This window comes from Equus przewalskii, chromosome X (assembly GCF_037783145.1).
Source record: "Equus przewalskii isolate Varuska chromosome X, EquPr2, whole genome shotgun sequence".
Taxonomy (NCBI): domain Eukaryota; kingdom Metazoa; phylum Chordata; class Mammalia; order Perissodactyla; family Equidae; genus Equus; species Equus przewalskii.
Genome location: NC_091863.1, coordinates 40,154,021 through 40,168,198, shown reverse-complemented (window position 1 = coordinate 40,168,198; position 14,178 = coordinate 40,154,021). Strand labels below are relative to the sequence as shown.

The following is a 14,178-nucleotide window of genomic DNA, read 5'->3' as shown; positions in this document are numbered from 1 at the left end:
ACTGCAGTCAGAGCCCCTCATTTATTTGGGATCCAAGGCCCCAACCCCCAGTGCTGTCCCCAATAAACTGCAGCCGAGCTCCCACACTCTGGATGATCACCCCAGATAAGGGTTGGAGTCAGGTGGGCAGGGGTCTAGTTCAAGGCCACAGCAGGAGGAACTAGACAGCTAACAGAGAATGGCTGGGGCAAGTGCTTGGCCATCGCCCCCAACACCCCAAATCCCTGTCTAAGCCGGGGGGAGAGCCCTGCTGGGCGCTCCTCAGGCCTCACGGACCCGCCCCAGGAGGCCAGCGTTCTCCTGGCGAAGGGCTCGGTAGTCCTCGCGGATCTTCTCCAGGTTGCTGAGGGTCTTCTTGCCCATCTCCGTCTCGATCTAAGGCAATGAAATCACATCCCTTCAGCATGCAGGGCCCTTTCCCAGCTCCTGCTCACCACCTCCCTCCATTACGGCCACTCGGGGCCCCTCCCGCGCTCCTTCCACCCCCTCCAACAACAGCCTGCTCTGTCCCACTGCCAGGCCTTTGCATGTGTCGTCCATCCACCTAAAGTGTCCTTTGCTGCGTGGCAGGGTTACCCACTACATACTCAAGCTGAAGCCTCTGCCAATGGCCCTAGGAGGCAGAGGGCCCTGTGAAGACCCTCAGGAAGAAGCTGGGGCTCAGAGTAGGATACTGGCATGTCCTAGGTCACCCAGCTACTAAGGGGCAAGGCTGGTTCCACAGCCTCTCTCGGCATAAACCGAGGAGCTGTCCCCTGGCCTGCCTTGGTTTCCTCTCCTACCCCCAGGCCTCACCTGCTCCTCAAGGTCTCGAACCTCCCGCATGATAGTGCCTGTGTCCTCGATGGTCTGGATGAGCTGGCTGCAGTTCTGGGGACAGCAGGAGCAGAAGGCTTGTACCCTAACCCCGCCCCTCCCCAGCCAGCCCCCCAGCACGCTTCTCCCCTCACCTCATGCAAGGCAGCTAGATACTTGTAGGCCTTCCGAACAGCATCATCCTTCTTGGCATCCTGACCAGACAGAAGGGACCTCAAAGGTATCAGTGGGCTGTCCCCCCGCCCCCTCACACACACCACCCCCAGGTTCCCACATGGCCACCCTCTCCCACTCCCCTGACTTCATCCTCCAGGGTGCAAAGCCAGGCCTGAGCATTAGTGTACCTACAAGACTTATGCAGGGCCCAGGCCCAAGCCGGCCAATGAGCAGATGGGCAGGCAGCAGCCCAGCCCCACCCCACCTCCCACCCGGCCCGGCCTGCCCCACACCTTGAACACAAGCTCATCAGTCACTGCAAACGTCCGGTCCAGCTTCCCAGACAAGGAGTTGATTTCCTTCTGAAGCTCCTTCGTGTCAGACAAGATCTGGCAGAGACCAGGGTAGCCATGAGCCCACGTCTGGGGCGGGCAGCCAGCTGAGGGTTTTCATACATCCAGACAGGGCCTGTGTATCACTGTGTCTGGGGTGGCTGGAGTGGACCGTGTGGGACTGTTCTGTGTCAGGGTGTGGCCAGGTAGCTCTGCCTCAGAGGGTGTGAGGTCCCTGTGTGGCCACACTACACACATCTGCCCCTTGGGCATGTCTGGCTGTGTGACCCACTCTGCACAGCCACAATGGTGTACCTTAGTGATCTCTTCCTTCTGCTTCCGGATATTACCCACAATCTCCAGGATGCGCTGGGTGTAGGCCAGCCGGGACACATCTCTGGGCAGGGTCTCCAGCTCTGACACCTAGGCAGGGATACAGCAGGCACTCCCCTAGGACCCACACCCCACCTGCTCCAAGCCACCCAGGGCCCCTGCACGGGCCTTACCAGTTGCTTATAGATCTCCTCCTTCCTTCGGGCTTCTTCGGCAGCTGCCCGAACACTCTGGTGCAGCTCCTGGATCTCTGCCAGCCTTCGAGAAGATTCCAGCTGCCAGGACCCCATGGGTAGAGGGCAGTGAGCAGAGCACAGGGATGGCCACCTAGGGAGGGAGAAACCTGCCCCATCCACAGCCCAGGACCCCACAACCTACCTCTCTGCAATCCTGGAGCTTTCGGAGGTGGCGATACTCAGCAAGGAGGGGGACTCGGTGTTTTTCCCACTGACCTGCCAAGTGGACGACCCGCTGGGCACTACTCTCCACCACGAGCTGGAGGTGGTGGTAGGGAGATAACACGTCACACAGGCTGGGCCCTTCCAACTCTGACCCTCCCCACCCAGCCCCAGCACCAGCCCCACCTGCAGCTTGGCGAGGTTGGCAGCCCCATCGGGCAGCAGCTCCACTGCCCGGCTCTTCAGGCGCAGGGCCTGCTCACGCTCCGCCATGCTGAGCTTGCTCTGCCGACACTCAGTCTCCACCTGGCACCCCGTGACCCCCCACTCCCAGTCAGTGGAGGAGCCTGGCCACATACCACAGGCTCCCAGCCCCCACCGAGCCTGGAAAGCCCTGGCCTAGCCCGAGCCCCCACAGATGACAACACACCCCTCTAGCTCCTATAGGCCCCTCGTCCCCCTCCTGATAGCAACAGAGACCTATAAGCAGTGCTGGGCACCCACAGGCCCGAGCCCTCCACCTCCACACTGACCCCCAGGAGCCCTGACGAGCTCCACAAGGTCCTGCCCATACAGTCTGAGGGCGAGACTCACAGACACCCACAAGGCCCCACTGACGTCCACCGGTGCCTCTAACCCCTACAGTTCCCATCCCCACACCCTACATCCCCGTCTTATCCTCACCCATTCCCCTGAACCCTTAAGAGCCCCACATGTCCCCAGCGGCCCCCACAAACCTTTCCGACATCTGCAGACCTCTACAGAGTACCTCTCGGCCCCCTCTAGTCCCTCTAAGTCCTCTAGGCCCGAATTGTGACCCAACCCCAGGCGGGCAGCCCTTCCCCGACTCCCGCCCTCACCTGCACGAGGCTGATTCCCAGAGTCTTCATGTTGGCTTCAACTTCCTCAATGTTGCGGTTCACTCCCTCCAGCTGCTCACGAAGGGACTCCAGCTCCTGCTCTTGAGCTGCCCACGTGTCCTGGGAGGCACAGGCCAGGTGGGGTTGGGGTGTCAGGTTCACTAGACAGGCAAGGGCCCAGGGCACCCCCCCACTGCTCTGCTCACCTGTTCAGGCCGCCGGGAGGTGGCTGGCACATCTGACACCTGGGCTGCCTGGGCCTCCGGCTCCTGGGGAAGTGAGAAGGGAGCATCCTGGCTGTCAGGGAAGGCCCCGCCCCTGACAGCCCAGCCCTCCTAGCACCGTCCCCATGCCCACTCCATCGCTGATGGCTGTCAGACTGTAAATGTACGAGGATTAAGGTACTCTCTGTGACCTCAGACTAGAGTGTTTACTCGTAAATAAACTTCCCTGACCCTGACACAGCTCCTGCCCACCTGCCCCATCTATGAAGCCCCAGCTGCCCGTGAGAAGGATGAGGGCCCCTCTGGGTGACCATCCAAGGAGAGAAGATATGTCCAGAGGAAAATGCCCAGGAAGGCTGAGGTTTTGCGCAAACAGCACCCCTTCACCCTTTCTCCAGTGAAATCCCTGAGAAGCCAGGGGACCCCTCTGGGTACTCGCCCCGAGTGGGGAGAGGGCACACCCACTGGTAACACAGGAACCTGTGTGGATAAAGTGTGGTGTCTGTCCATAAAGCACCCCTCCAAGCTGGCCTCGGCCCCATCAGCATGCCTCCTGTGCACTCAGGCCCACCCACCAGGTGGAAGGTGAACTTCTCTGAATGCGTGAAGCGGGAGCCCTTGGGAGCGCCAGTCCTGGCCCCAGCACCCCAGGCCTGCAGCAGCTCTCCCAGGTCTCCGGCTTGTGGGGGGGCCCCCGGCCGGCCCCAGGTCTGGCGCAGATGCTCAGCCAGGTGCTTCTGCAGCCGCTGCCGATGAGCCCGTGTATCCTCCTGGAAACAGAGGGTGAGGCAAATGGGAGGGTGGAGAGGCCTGCTGGGCAGCCAAGGCCCTGCCTCCTCCAGGGAGCCGCCTGACAAGGTGCTACCAACAAGCCACACCCGCCCTCCAGCCTCTCCCACCACGGGGGCCCGGAACCCACGCTCCTGGCCCACCGGTCTGGGAGCTCCCCAAGAACGGGGCCCCCTCTTCCTCACAGCCATGCTTCTCTCCACATACTCACTCCCCGCACTGGAGAAGACTGTGGGAAGGGAGCAAAGTAAGCCTGCATCCCCCAAATCCGAGAGCAACACTGAAAGGACATGCGGGGACGGAGACAGACAGAGTGCTGAGCAAAGAAGGTGCTGGAAGAGAGTGGAACAGAGAGGGAGAGAGACAAGAACGGGGCAGTGTGGGGACGACTGGGGAATCTGGTCATGGACTCAGCGTGAGACGGTACGAAGAGCTCACTGCTAACTGCTAGGGGCGAAAGTGGCCCTGGGGCTACGTTACAAAGTGAAGGCCCTTATGAGTTAATAGATGTGTGCTGAAGTATTTAGAGTGGGAATGACATGATGTCTGGAATGTGTTTTAAAATAATACAGGAAGGGGCTGGCCCCGTGGCCGAGTGGTTAAGTTCGTGCGCTCCGCCGCAGGCGGCCCAGTGTTTCGTTAGTTCGAATCCTGGGCGCGGACATGGCACTGCTCATCAGACCACGCTGAGGCAGCGTCCCACATGCCACAACTAGAAGAACCCACAACGAAGAATACACAACTATGTACCGGGGGGCTTTGGGGAGAAAAAGGAAAAAATAAAATCTTTAAAAAAAACAAAAACAAAAACAAAATAATAATAAAATAAAATAATACAGGAAAAAAAGGTGGGGGAGAATAGATGAAGAAAGACTGGCAAAATACTTATAGTTGAAGGTGGGTGACAGGCACATTAGGATTCATTAGAATGTTCTCTCTACCTCTGTGTTTGAAAATTCCTGTAAGTTTAAAAAAGAGAGACAAAGATGGACAAGAAGGCAGGGGTTGGGGCAAGGGCAGACAGAAAGAGACGGTTACAGAGGTGGACAGAGGGGAGAGGGGACACACACGAGGTGGACAGAGAGGGGAAAGACACAGCACAGAAATGAGGAGACAGAGAGACAGGCAAGAAAGAGGGGCCACAAAACCACAGAACGAGAAAGACGGTGACCTCTAGAAGAGAAGAGACAGCACAGAGCTCTAGAGACACAAGAGATGAGTATCGGTGACAAAGGCAGAGACAGAGAGACTCAGGGGCCGAAAGAAGGTAGTAGAAACAAGGAGGAAGGGAGCAAATCCTGACTGCTTGGGTTGCTAGGAACCTCATGCACATTATTCGGTTGAATGCTACCCTGAGAGGAAAGCACTGCCCCACCCACGTCTCCAAACAGGAAACGGAGGCTCGGAGGGGAGAGACTGACTTGTCCAAGGCCCACAGTCTTTCTGACTCCAGTGTTCTTTCAAGGGGGGAGCAGGGGAGGTGCGTGCAGAGGGGAGATGACAAAGAGAGGGACAAAGTGGGGAAAGTAGAAGGAGAGAGAAGCAATGGGAGACGAAATGGGAGCAGCAGTGAGCAGGGGCCTTGGAAGCAGGGAGCTAAGCATTGGGCGGTACCTGGGTGGGGAGGCGGGGTGCCCGGTGGACCCAGTCCTCGTCCCCAGGGTGGTCCCGGCCCGTGTGCTGGCAGAGCTGGATGGCATGGCGTTCGAGGAGCGAGGCCGCCCTCCCAGCAGGCTGGGGCACCTGGGTGGGAGTTGGTAGCAGCAGGGGACTTGCCTGGAACTCTCGGGGCTCTGGAGGCAGAAACAGAGTCAGTCAGCCCTCCTGCCTCACCACAGTCAGGCCCACCTCTACCCTTCTCGCCAGCCCCTCCCCACAGCCTCACCTCCTCTGGAACTCAACTCAGGCATGACCAGCCTGCTGGTGTGGAAAGGCCTCTGGAGGGCTGAGCCCTGGTAGGAAAGCAGAATCAGAGCTTCCAGGATGAACTGTGATGGGGGGCATCAGTGGGAGGGGGCCAAAAACCTGAGCACCCAGATGGGGAGAAGGAAGGCAAACCATGGACAAGCAACATCGACATGAGTTGGAGGGTCCCACCTGGAGGTGCTGCAGCTTAGGAGTGCGGAGGAGGGGTGGGACCCAGGGCACGGCCAGCTGGTCACGGATTTGGCTCCCGATGGCCCGGAGAAGGATAGCTGAGTCACCTATTTGGGGGTGGGGAGGGAATGTCAATCAGCTCACAATGCCACAAGTCCAAAAATGCATCCATCGCTCCCTGACCCCCTCCCCCGAGATGCATATCTATCTAGCTATCGTTCTCAACTCGGTTACTCAGTGAACACTTATTGAGGACCTGCTATGTACCAGTCACTGTTAGACTCTCAAGATACCTCAGTGAACAAACGGATGAGTGGCCCTGCCCTGCCGTGCTGGCATTCCGGTAAAGCAGATCATGACCAAGGGCATAAGGACACACAGAAAACTGTCAGGTGGTGATCAGGAAAGGAGGACTGTTGAGAAGAAGATGGGATTTTAAACACGGCAGCCCAAGGAAGGCCTCCCTGAGGAGAAATGTGAACAGGAACCTCCAAGAGGTAAAGGAGTGAGGATATCTGGGGGAAAAATAATCCAGCAAATATGAAGCCCTGGAAGCTAGAGTGACCCAGCGCGTCAGAGGAGCATCAAGGAGGCCAGTGTGGTTGGAGCAGAGTGGGCAATGGGGAGCAGGCAGGAGGTGAGGCAGAGCAGCCCCTCCCAGCACCAACTTACCACCTGGGTGGGCTCCAGCCATGGCCCCTTCCCCCTGCCCTGCACCCCCTCTCCCAGCCCCCATCCTCTCACCTAGCTCTCCCAAAGACACCCCTCCTACCCCTATCCATCAACATTTTCACCACCTCCACCTCTCTCAGCCACTATAACATCCAGGAAGGCCACCCTCTCCCCCCACTCTCAGTACGCCCCAGGCACCCCATACCTGCAGGCTGGTCTGCATCCTCAGAGGCATCGGTGGGCAGACGCTCGGCCAAGAAGAGAAGCAAGTCCCGGAGATCAGGCTCACTGGGGTAGAGGAAGTTCTGATAGCCAAGCTCCAAGGGATAGCCCAGGTCCTGGGAGTTGAGGAGGGGGCCCCTATCAGGCAGGCAGGCAGGCAGGACCCTAGACCACAGATGCTCCCACTCTCACCAACCACCACCTTCCGAACCTCCCCTGGGCTCCCCAAGGCCTCCAGGCCTCTGCGGGGAGCCACAGAGGGATTACAGTCAGTGCCACAGAGAGCAAGAGAGAAGAGCAAAGCTCTGGCCTTTCTAACCATGACTCAAAATCCAGAGGCCATCCAAGAGAAGATAGGTATTTCTAAATACAAGAAATGAAATAAAGATTTTAAAGAAAAAATATAATGAGCAAAGTCAAAAGAGTCATGACAAGCTGAGAAAAAATATCTGGAGCTCATATCACAGGCAAAGAGTGAATCTACTTGGTACATAAAGAGTGCTTAGAATTAAACCAGCAAAAAAGGCCAGCAGTGCGACAGAAAAGCAGGTGAAAGACAGGAACAGACAGTTCACAGAAAAAGAAATGAAAATGGCCCTGAAACATGTGCAAATATGTCCAGTCTTGCCTGTAAGAAAGACATGAATTAGGGGCTGGCCCCATTGCCTAGTGGTTAAGTTTGGTGCACTCCACTTCTGCAGGCCAGATTAGGTTCCTGGGTGTGAGTCTACACCACTTGTTGGTGGCCACGCTGTGGCGGCAACCCATATACAAAATAGAGGAAGACTAGCACAGATGTTAGCTCAGGGACAATCTTCCTCAAGCAAAAAGAGGAAGATGGCAATGGATGTTAGCTCAGGGTCAATCTTCCTCAGCTTTAAAAAAAAAAAGGACACAAATTGAAAGCACACTGAGAGATCGCACACAAGCATCACTGCCCTGGGACCACCTGACGGTATGTTCTCCCGAGGTGCACGCTGGGAGGGAGATGCTATCATCCGTGCGGTGTTCCCGCCCCAAACCTGAATCTAATCAGGAGAAAACAATCAGACCAATTCAAATTGTGGGGCATTCCATGAAACAGCCAGCCTGGACTCTTCAAAAACATTTATCATGAAAGAAACAAAGAAACGAAAACAAAGGAGGACTGTTTGACATGTAAGATTAGAGTCGTAACAGTGAAATAAAACGTGAGATCCTGGAGCGGACTCTGTGGTTCAAAAAACAGCTAAAAAGGGTATTTTTGTGACAACTGGGGAAATCTGACCGTGTACTAGATATTAGGTACTATTATTCTATCAATATTCAATTTCATGGGTGTGATCATGGTACTGTGGCTATGCTGGCCAATGGCCTTTTACTGAGGAGGGGAACCCTGAAGGTTTTAGGTGTGAAGTGGCATGATGTCTGCCACTTTCAAATGGTTCAGCAAAAAAATGTGTGTGTCTGTGTATCTATAGAGAGAGAAAAGAATGGAGCAGAATGTTAACAACACAGGACACTAGGAGAAGGGTATACAGGTGTTCATTGTTCTACTTTCATTTTTCTTTAAATCTGAAAGTTTTTCAAAGTACAAAGCTGGCGGGGGAGAAACTATACTGAAATACCACTCCTCACCTATTGAACAGGTAAAAGTCTGACAGTACCCTGAGTGAGCGAGGCTGTAGAGAAACAGGCACTCTCTCATACACTATCGCCGGAGAGGCAAAAATTAAACAACCCCAATGAGGGCAATTGGGCAAAATCTAACAAAACTACAGATGTGTTTACCCTTCCACCTAGCAACCCTACTTCCAGGAGTTACCACGGAGATATCCCTCCAACAATTCAAGAATATATACACACCAGATTATTCATTACAGCACTCTTTGCAAAATATTGGAAACTTCCTAAATGTGCAAGCACAGGAGAGTGGTTGAATAAACTATGGTACCTGCATACAGTGGGCTAAGATGCAGCTGTAAAAAGGAAAAAATGATTTAAGATCTCTATTGTCTGATATGAAATGATTTCCAGGAGATATTGTTAGGAAAAAAAAAAGACAAGAAACTAGGTATATGCTTTCTTTTGTGTAAGAAAGGGGGGAAATAAGAATATATATTCATGTTTGCTTATATCTGCATTTTTTAAAAAAACTGGAAAGATACACAAGAGGGCCAGCCCCAGGGCTGAGTGGTTAAGTTCACGCACTCCGCTTCAGCAGCCCAGGGTTTCGCCAGTTCAGACCCTGGGCGTGGACCTAGCACCGCTCATCAAGCCAAGCTGAGGTGGTGTCCCACATAGAAGAACTAGAAGGACCTACAACTAGAATATACAACTATGTACTGCGGGGCTTTGGGGAGAAGAAGAAAAAAAAAAGAAAAAGATTGGCAACAGACGCTAGCTCAGGGCCAATCTTTAAAAAAGAAAGATACACAAGAAACTCACCAAAGTGATTCCCTTACAGCAGACAGCTAAGAGCACAGTGAATGGTGTGGAGTGAGTGCCGGGAAGACTTCTCAAGCCATCGTGCTACTTCTGTCACACCTTGGAGATCTCTTTTACCCTTTCGGTAGTTAACCATCTTTTACCTAGTTAAAATTCTTTATATTAAAATTTCCCTATTCAAATTACTGCTGGGGTTTCTGTCTCAAGACTGGACCCTGACTGACAAAATAACCTACTCAAAACAATAATTTTTTTTTAAAGAGACTACAGGCTTTGGAGTGAAAAAACCTGGGGTTGAAATCCAGCCTGTGCCACTTACTGGCTCAAAGGCCTTGGACCGGTTATTTAACCACCAGGAAGCTCAGTTTCCTAGCTGGAAAATGGGGCTGACAGTACTTTCCCTATGTGGCTGCTTTAGGGATAAAAGAGACAATCAGGGTTCTGGGTCGGGACTGAGACACAGGCCTAGAGAGAAAGCAAGCCTTTTTCTGCCAGAGTTGCTGTTGGTCTAGAGCTGCACGGTCTCTGAAAGCAGTCTTTCTTGATTGAAATCCAAGCTTTTTCTCTAACCAACTGTGTGACCTCAGGCAAATCACTTAACCTCTCTGTGCTTCACTTTCCTCATCTGAAAAAAGGGATAGCAAGAGTACCTACTCAGAAAGTTGCCATGAGGATTGACTGAGTTAACACCACGTTACCACAGTGCCCGGGCGCAGAGTCCACACTCAGAAAACATCATTATTATATGCATATGTGTGTACTACGTCACAACATAAGATACATCTATTTTGGAAGGTCACAGTCAAAAAAGTGTGAAAACCACTGGCTTTTAAGCTACTTTACTTTGAGTTTTTTCCGAGACCTGCAATCAAAGAGTTGTGACTGATACAGAAACTCATTCCAGGAGTTGGGTGTGTGAAGTGACAGACATCAAAATATGGAGGTGGCTGAGTTGCAGAAAGTGGTGTCAGGAGCAGGGAACATGAAGAGGCAGACGCCAGAAGGCGGTGCTGCTGAGCAGAGGTGGCTACAGGGGCAGCACACAACTGGGCTGAGAGACACCCCTTCTGCCTGCTGCAGGCAAACTGAGGCTCTGGGGCCAGACAATCACATGAACCTCTTGATTACCCAAAACTCCGTACTCTCTGCCCCACGCTAAAGTCAGTGTGAGCAAAAGTGGGTCAACACCAAATCCAGTGGGAGACGGCACTGAGAGAAGAGAGCAACAGAGAATGGGGCGAGGCCTGGGCCCCAGCCCCTCCTCCACATCCCCCACTGTGCACTCGCTTTGCCAAACAGCGGACATAACCTCCACCTCATACAGTGCCATCCTTGACAATACAGCCCCAGGCCAGGGGACAGCCCCAGCCAGAAGGACCTGAGAACTCCTGAGAGGTAGGTGAACCTGAGAGCTAAGGGATGGGCAGAGCTCAGAGGCCTAGGGCTAAGAGACAGAAACTGCACCAGCCATGGACTAACGCAAGAAACTTGACCACCCCGTCCCCTGGGGCTAAACGGCAGTTTTCACCGTAGTTACTCTATCGTCCCTCCACCACCACAGACCACAGACGGGGTATGTCAGCCGTGTTTACATTCATTATGTAGCCGCAGGTTGCTGGAATGCAAGCAGCCAGATCAGGCCTATCTAATAATAGTAATACCACTTACACATAGCTTATTATATCCAGCTTTTCATATAACAACTCATTTTTAATCCTCACAGCAACCCTACGTGATAGGTACAATCTTACACCCATTTTACACAGGAGGGAACTTAGGCGCAAAGAGCTGAAGAGACTGGCCCAAAGTCGCAGAGCTAGTGAGCCAGGAGAAATGACATTATTCTGAGCCCTTGGATCTAGTAACTGGACACAGCTCTGTTCTGGGGAGGTGGGAGGGCTTCATCAGAAGGCCCTTTATCTATGATAGAGACAGTTTGGGAATTATTCTCACGAGAGGCAGGATGGATGTGGCTGCCACAGGGGAATGCAGCAGACACTGTTGTAGTTAACAGGCCTATCTTCCCCTGGGTAACCCTCCCTCCTCAACTCCATGTGATCCTGAAGGAGCAGCCAATCACAGTGCCCTGCAGGGGTGACCATGTGGTCCAGGCTGGGCCAATCAGAGTACACAGTGGTTAATTTAGGAGTGAGCACGTGAACCAAGGAGGGCCTTTTCTGGAACTGGTAAATGGATACTATAGGGGAAAAAATTCTCAGTGCTAAGCTTAAAATGTGGGAGCCAGGGGCAGCCCAGGCACAAACTGGATTAACTCATTTAATGCTCATAACAACACAACCTTTATCACCTCGATTTCACAGATAAGGAAACTGAGGCCCAGAAAGGTTAGGGTCACACAGTTAGCATGTGGTGTAGCGAGGGTCTGAACTACTCAGGAAGTTTGACCGTAGAGCCAGCAGCCTTAACTAATGAACACTAAGCCACAAGGGGAGGTGGCAGAGAGGAAAGGCAAGAGTTTCAAAAGAGCATGGTGACTTTGTGAAGGAGGAAGGAAGAGGCTGTGTGTATTCGGGAGGAGGGCACTCACCATGCAGGCCTGAGCCAGGCTCATGGCCAGGCGGAACCGGGCGGACATGGCCAGAGGCAGCAGGGGGCTGAGGCCAGAGCCCACGGCAGGGTTGATCACACGCAGGCAGCGAACCACAGCTTCTACAACCAGCTCAGTGGTGAAGGCTCGCAGGGTCTGCACATCTGGTGGAACTGCCCTGAAGAAGAAAGGGGCAGGCTCGATGGGGGGGAGCATTCAGAAAACAGGGATCAAGCTGGGCCGTGCTGCCTTCTGGAAGCCCTGGTACTGGGGTGGGGATGGGGAGGATGGCCACAGTTCAGACAGGTCCTGGGTGTTGGTGACTGTGACTTCCATTTGGAAAACTAAGAACTGGGAAAGTCCTCAGGTCCTAAGACCTTGATGTAGAGGATTGGTGGATAGAAGGCATTTGAGTTCAAAACATCTCAAATTTCCCCATGTTTAAAAGCCCCAAATTTCTGGGGTCTGGGAAGGGCAAGGGGCCCAGGGGGCATGGTCTCTGGGTTTCTGGGTCCCCAGATATCATATTCCTTGCATGTCAGTGGTCCCTAGATATTGAGCTGCTAGGGTTTCGAGACTAGATGTTGGAAGGCTGGGGTCTTCGGAAGTTCCAAATGTCAGGGTCCCTGGATGTCAAGATCCCTGGATATCAAAACCTCCTAGTTTCAAGCAATCCAGATATCAGGCTCCCTAGATGTTGGCATCCTGGGGTTTTAGGGCCCTCGAATGCAGGAGTCCTTGTATGTCAGGGTCACCAAGCATTGAGATCGCCAGATTTTAGGGTCCTGGGGTTTTAAAAGCCCTAGGCGTTGGGAAACCGGGTTTGAAGGTTCCCAAGCATCCAGTGCCAGGGTTTCTGGAGTCCCTGAATGCCAGGGTCCTGGGGTTTTAAGTTCCCTGGTTCTCAGGATACAGGTGTCTTAGGATCTTCAGATATCAAGGTCCCAGGGTATTGATGTCAAGATCCACAGTTTTTAGGGTCCCGGGCCTGGAGGTTCCAAGGTTTTAAGGTTTCCAGGTGTCTGGGTCCTGGAGTTTGGGGTTTCTCAAGTGTCGGGGTCAAAGGGTTTGGAAGGCCCCTGATGTCAGAGTGTGAGAGAGCGCGCGTGTGCGTGTGTGTGTGTGTGTGTGTGTGTAAGGGGAACAGGGCGTCTTAGGGTCCTGGAAGTTGGAGCCCTGGATGTCAAGGTCCGGGGTTTTAAGGTTCCCGGGTGACTGGGTCCGGAGTTTTGGAGTCCCGGATGTGGGCATTCCGGGGTAGGCGGGGGCTGTGTCCTTACGTGCCGGCCTGGCGCAGGGAATGGATGAGGATTCGGTCCGCCTCCTCCATGGTGGAGCCGTGTTCGAGTCCGGGGCTGGGTCCAGGGCCGGGTCCGAGCAAGAAAGGCGCAGCTGTTGAAACCCCGCTCAATGCCCGCGGTCCAAGGAGTGTCACGGGCTGCGCTGGGAGAGACGGGAAGTGTAGTTCCGAGAGTGAGTGCAGCGCACGCCGGATGCCTGGTGTCCGGGTGCGAATGTGCACGCGCAAGCTTGAGCGCGCAATGGCTGCTGGGAGTTGTAGTTCTTCCGCCTGCAGTCCCGTGGGCTCTACCAAGTGGGCGAAGGAGTGTAATGCGTGCGCGCGTGCGCGCGTGTGTGTGTGTGTGTGTCTGTGTGTCTGTGTGTGTCTGTGTCTGTGTGTCTGTGTCTGTGTCTGTGTCTCTGTGTGTGTCTGTGCGTCGGTGTGTGCGTTAGGAGGGAAGGGGAGGGACGGAGACTGACTTCCTGACTCATTCATTTAAGGCGGCATTCATCTTCTAGATTGTGGAAGTGTACAAGTCAAGTACAAGTTAAGGGCAAGAGCTTTAGCACAAAGCGACTAGGGTTGAGTCTCAGCTCTTTAGCTCAAGTCTTTAACTCAACTTGCTAAATGTGCAACCGTGGGCAGGTTACGTAACTTCCCAGTGTCTTAAGTTTCCTCGTCTACAAAATGAGACTATTAATAGTGCCTGCTTCCTAGGAGTAAAACAACTAATTCATGTAAAGCACGTTGTACTATGTGCCCGACACATAATACGGTAAAAAGCACTATGTAAGTTGTAGTCACTAGTATTCAGGCATTCAATAAATGCTTTACTTTAATATGTTATACATATGTGTATACTCCAAAGAATAATTACACAGTAAACATTCATCTAACCACCGTTCATTAAAAAGACCACCCTGTCTTCATTGCTCAATAATGCCACATTTGTCATAAATCACGTGTGCATATATGTGGAGCTCAGTTTCTGAACTCTATTCTGTTCTTACTTACTGTAGCCT

General features: G+C 53.4%; 1 protein-coding gene across 1 annotated transcript; it reads right to left on the bottom strand.

Moving 5' to 3' along the window:
* Positions 1–7: 7 nt before the first annotated feature.
* Positions 8–13,412, bottom strand: CCDC22 (coiled-coil domain containing 22). The gene is made up of 17 exons (XM_070605970.1): positions 13,155–13,412; positions 11,875–12,052; positions 6,883–7,015; positions 6,006–6,112; positions 5,794–5,860; positions 5,523–5,701; positions 3,695–3,889; positions 3,102–3,164; positions 2,896–3,015; positions 2,222–2,341; positions 2,016–2,132; positions 1,811–1,912; positions 1,620–1,727; positions 1,266–1,361; positions 951–1,010; positions 796–870; positions 8–375 (listed from the first exon to the last, which is right to left on the bottom strand). The coding sequence occupies exons 1-17, from the start codon at positions 13,202–13,204 to the stop codon at positions 262–264; spliced, it is 1,884 nt and encodes a 627-aa protein (XP_070462071.1). The 5' UTR covers positions 13,205–13,412; the 3' UTR covers positions 8–261.
* Between the last annotated feature and the right edge of the window lie 766 nt (positions 13,413–14,178).

Coding starts and splice junctions, on each gene's coding strand:
- CCDC22 (XM_070605970.1), bottom strand. CDS start 13,204: ATGGAGGAGGCGGACCGAATCCTCATCCATTCCCTGCGCCAGGCCGGC. Junction 7,016..11,874: donor GCCTGGCTCAGGCCTGCATG/GTGAGTGCCCTC, acceptor CTCAACTCCCAG/GACCTGGGCTATCCCTTGGA. Junction 5,702..5,793: donor TGAGTTGAGTTCCAGAGGAG/GTGAGGCTGTGG, acceptor TTCTGCCTCCAG/AGCCCCGAGAGTTCCAGGCA.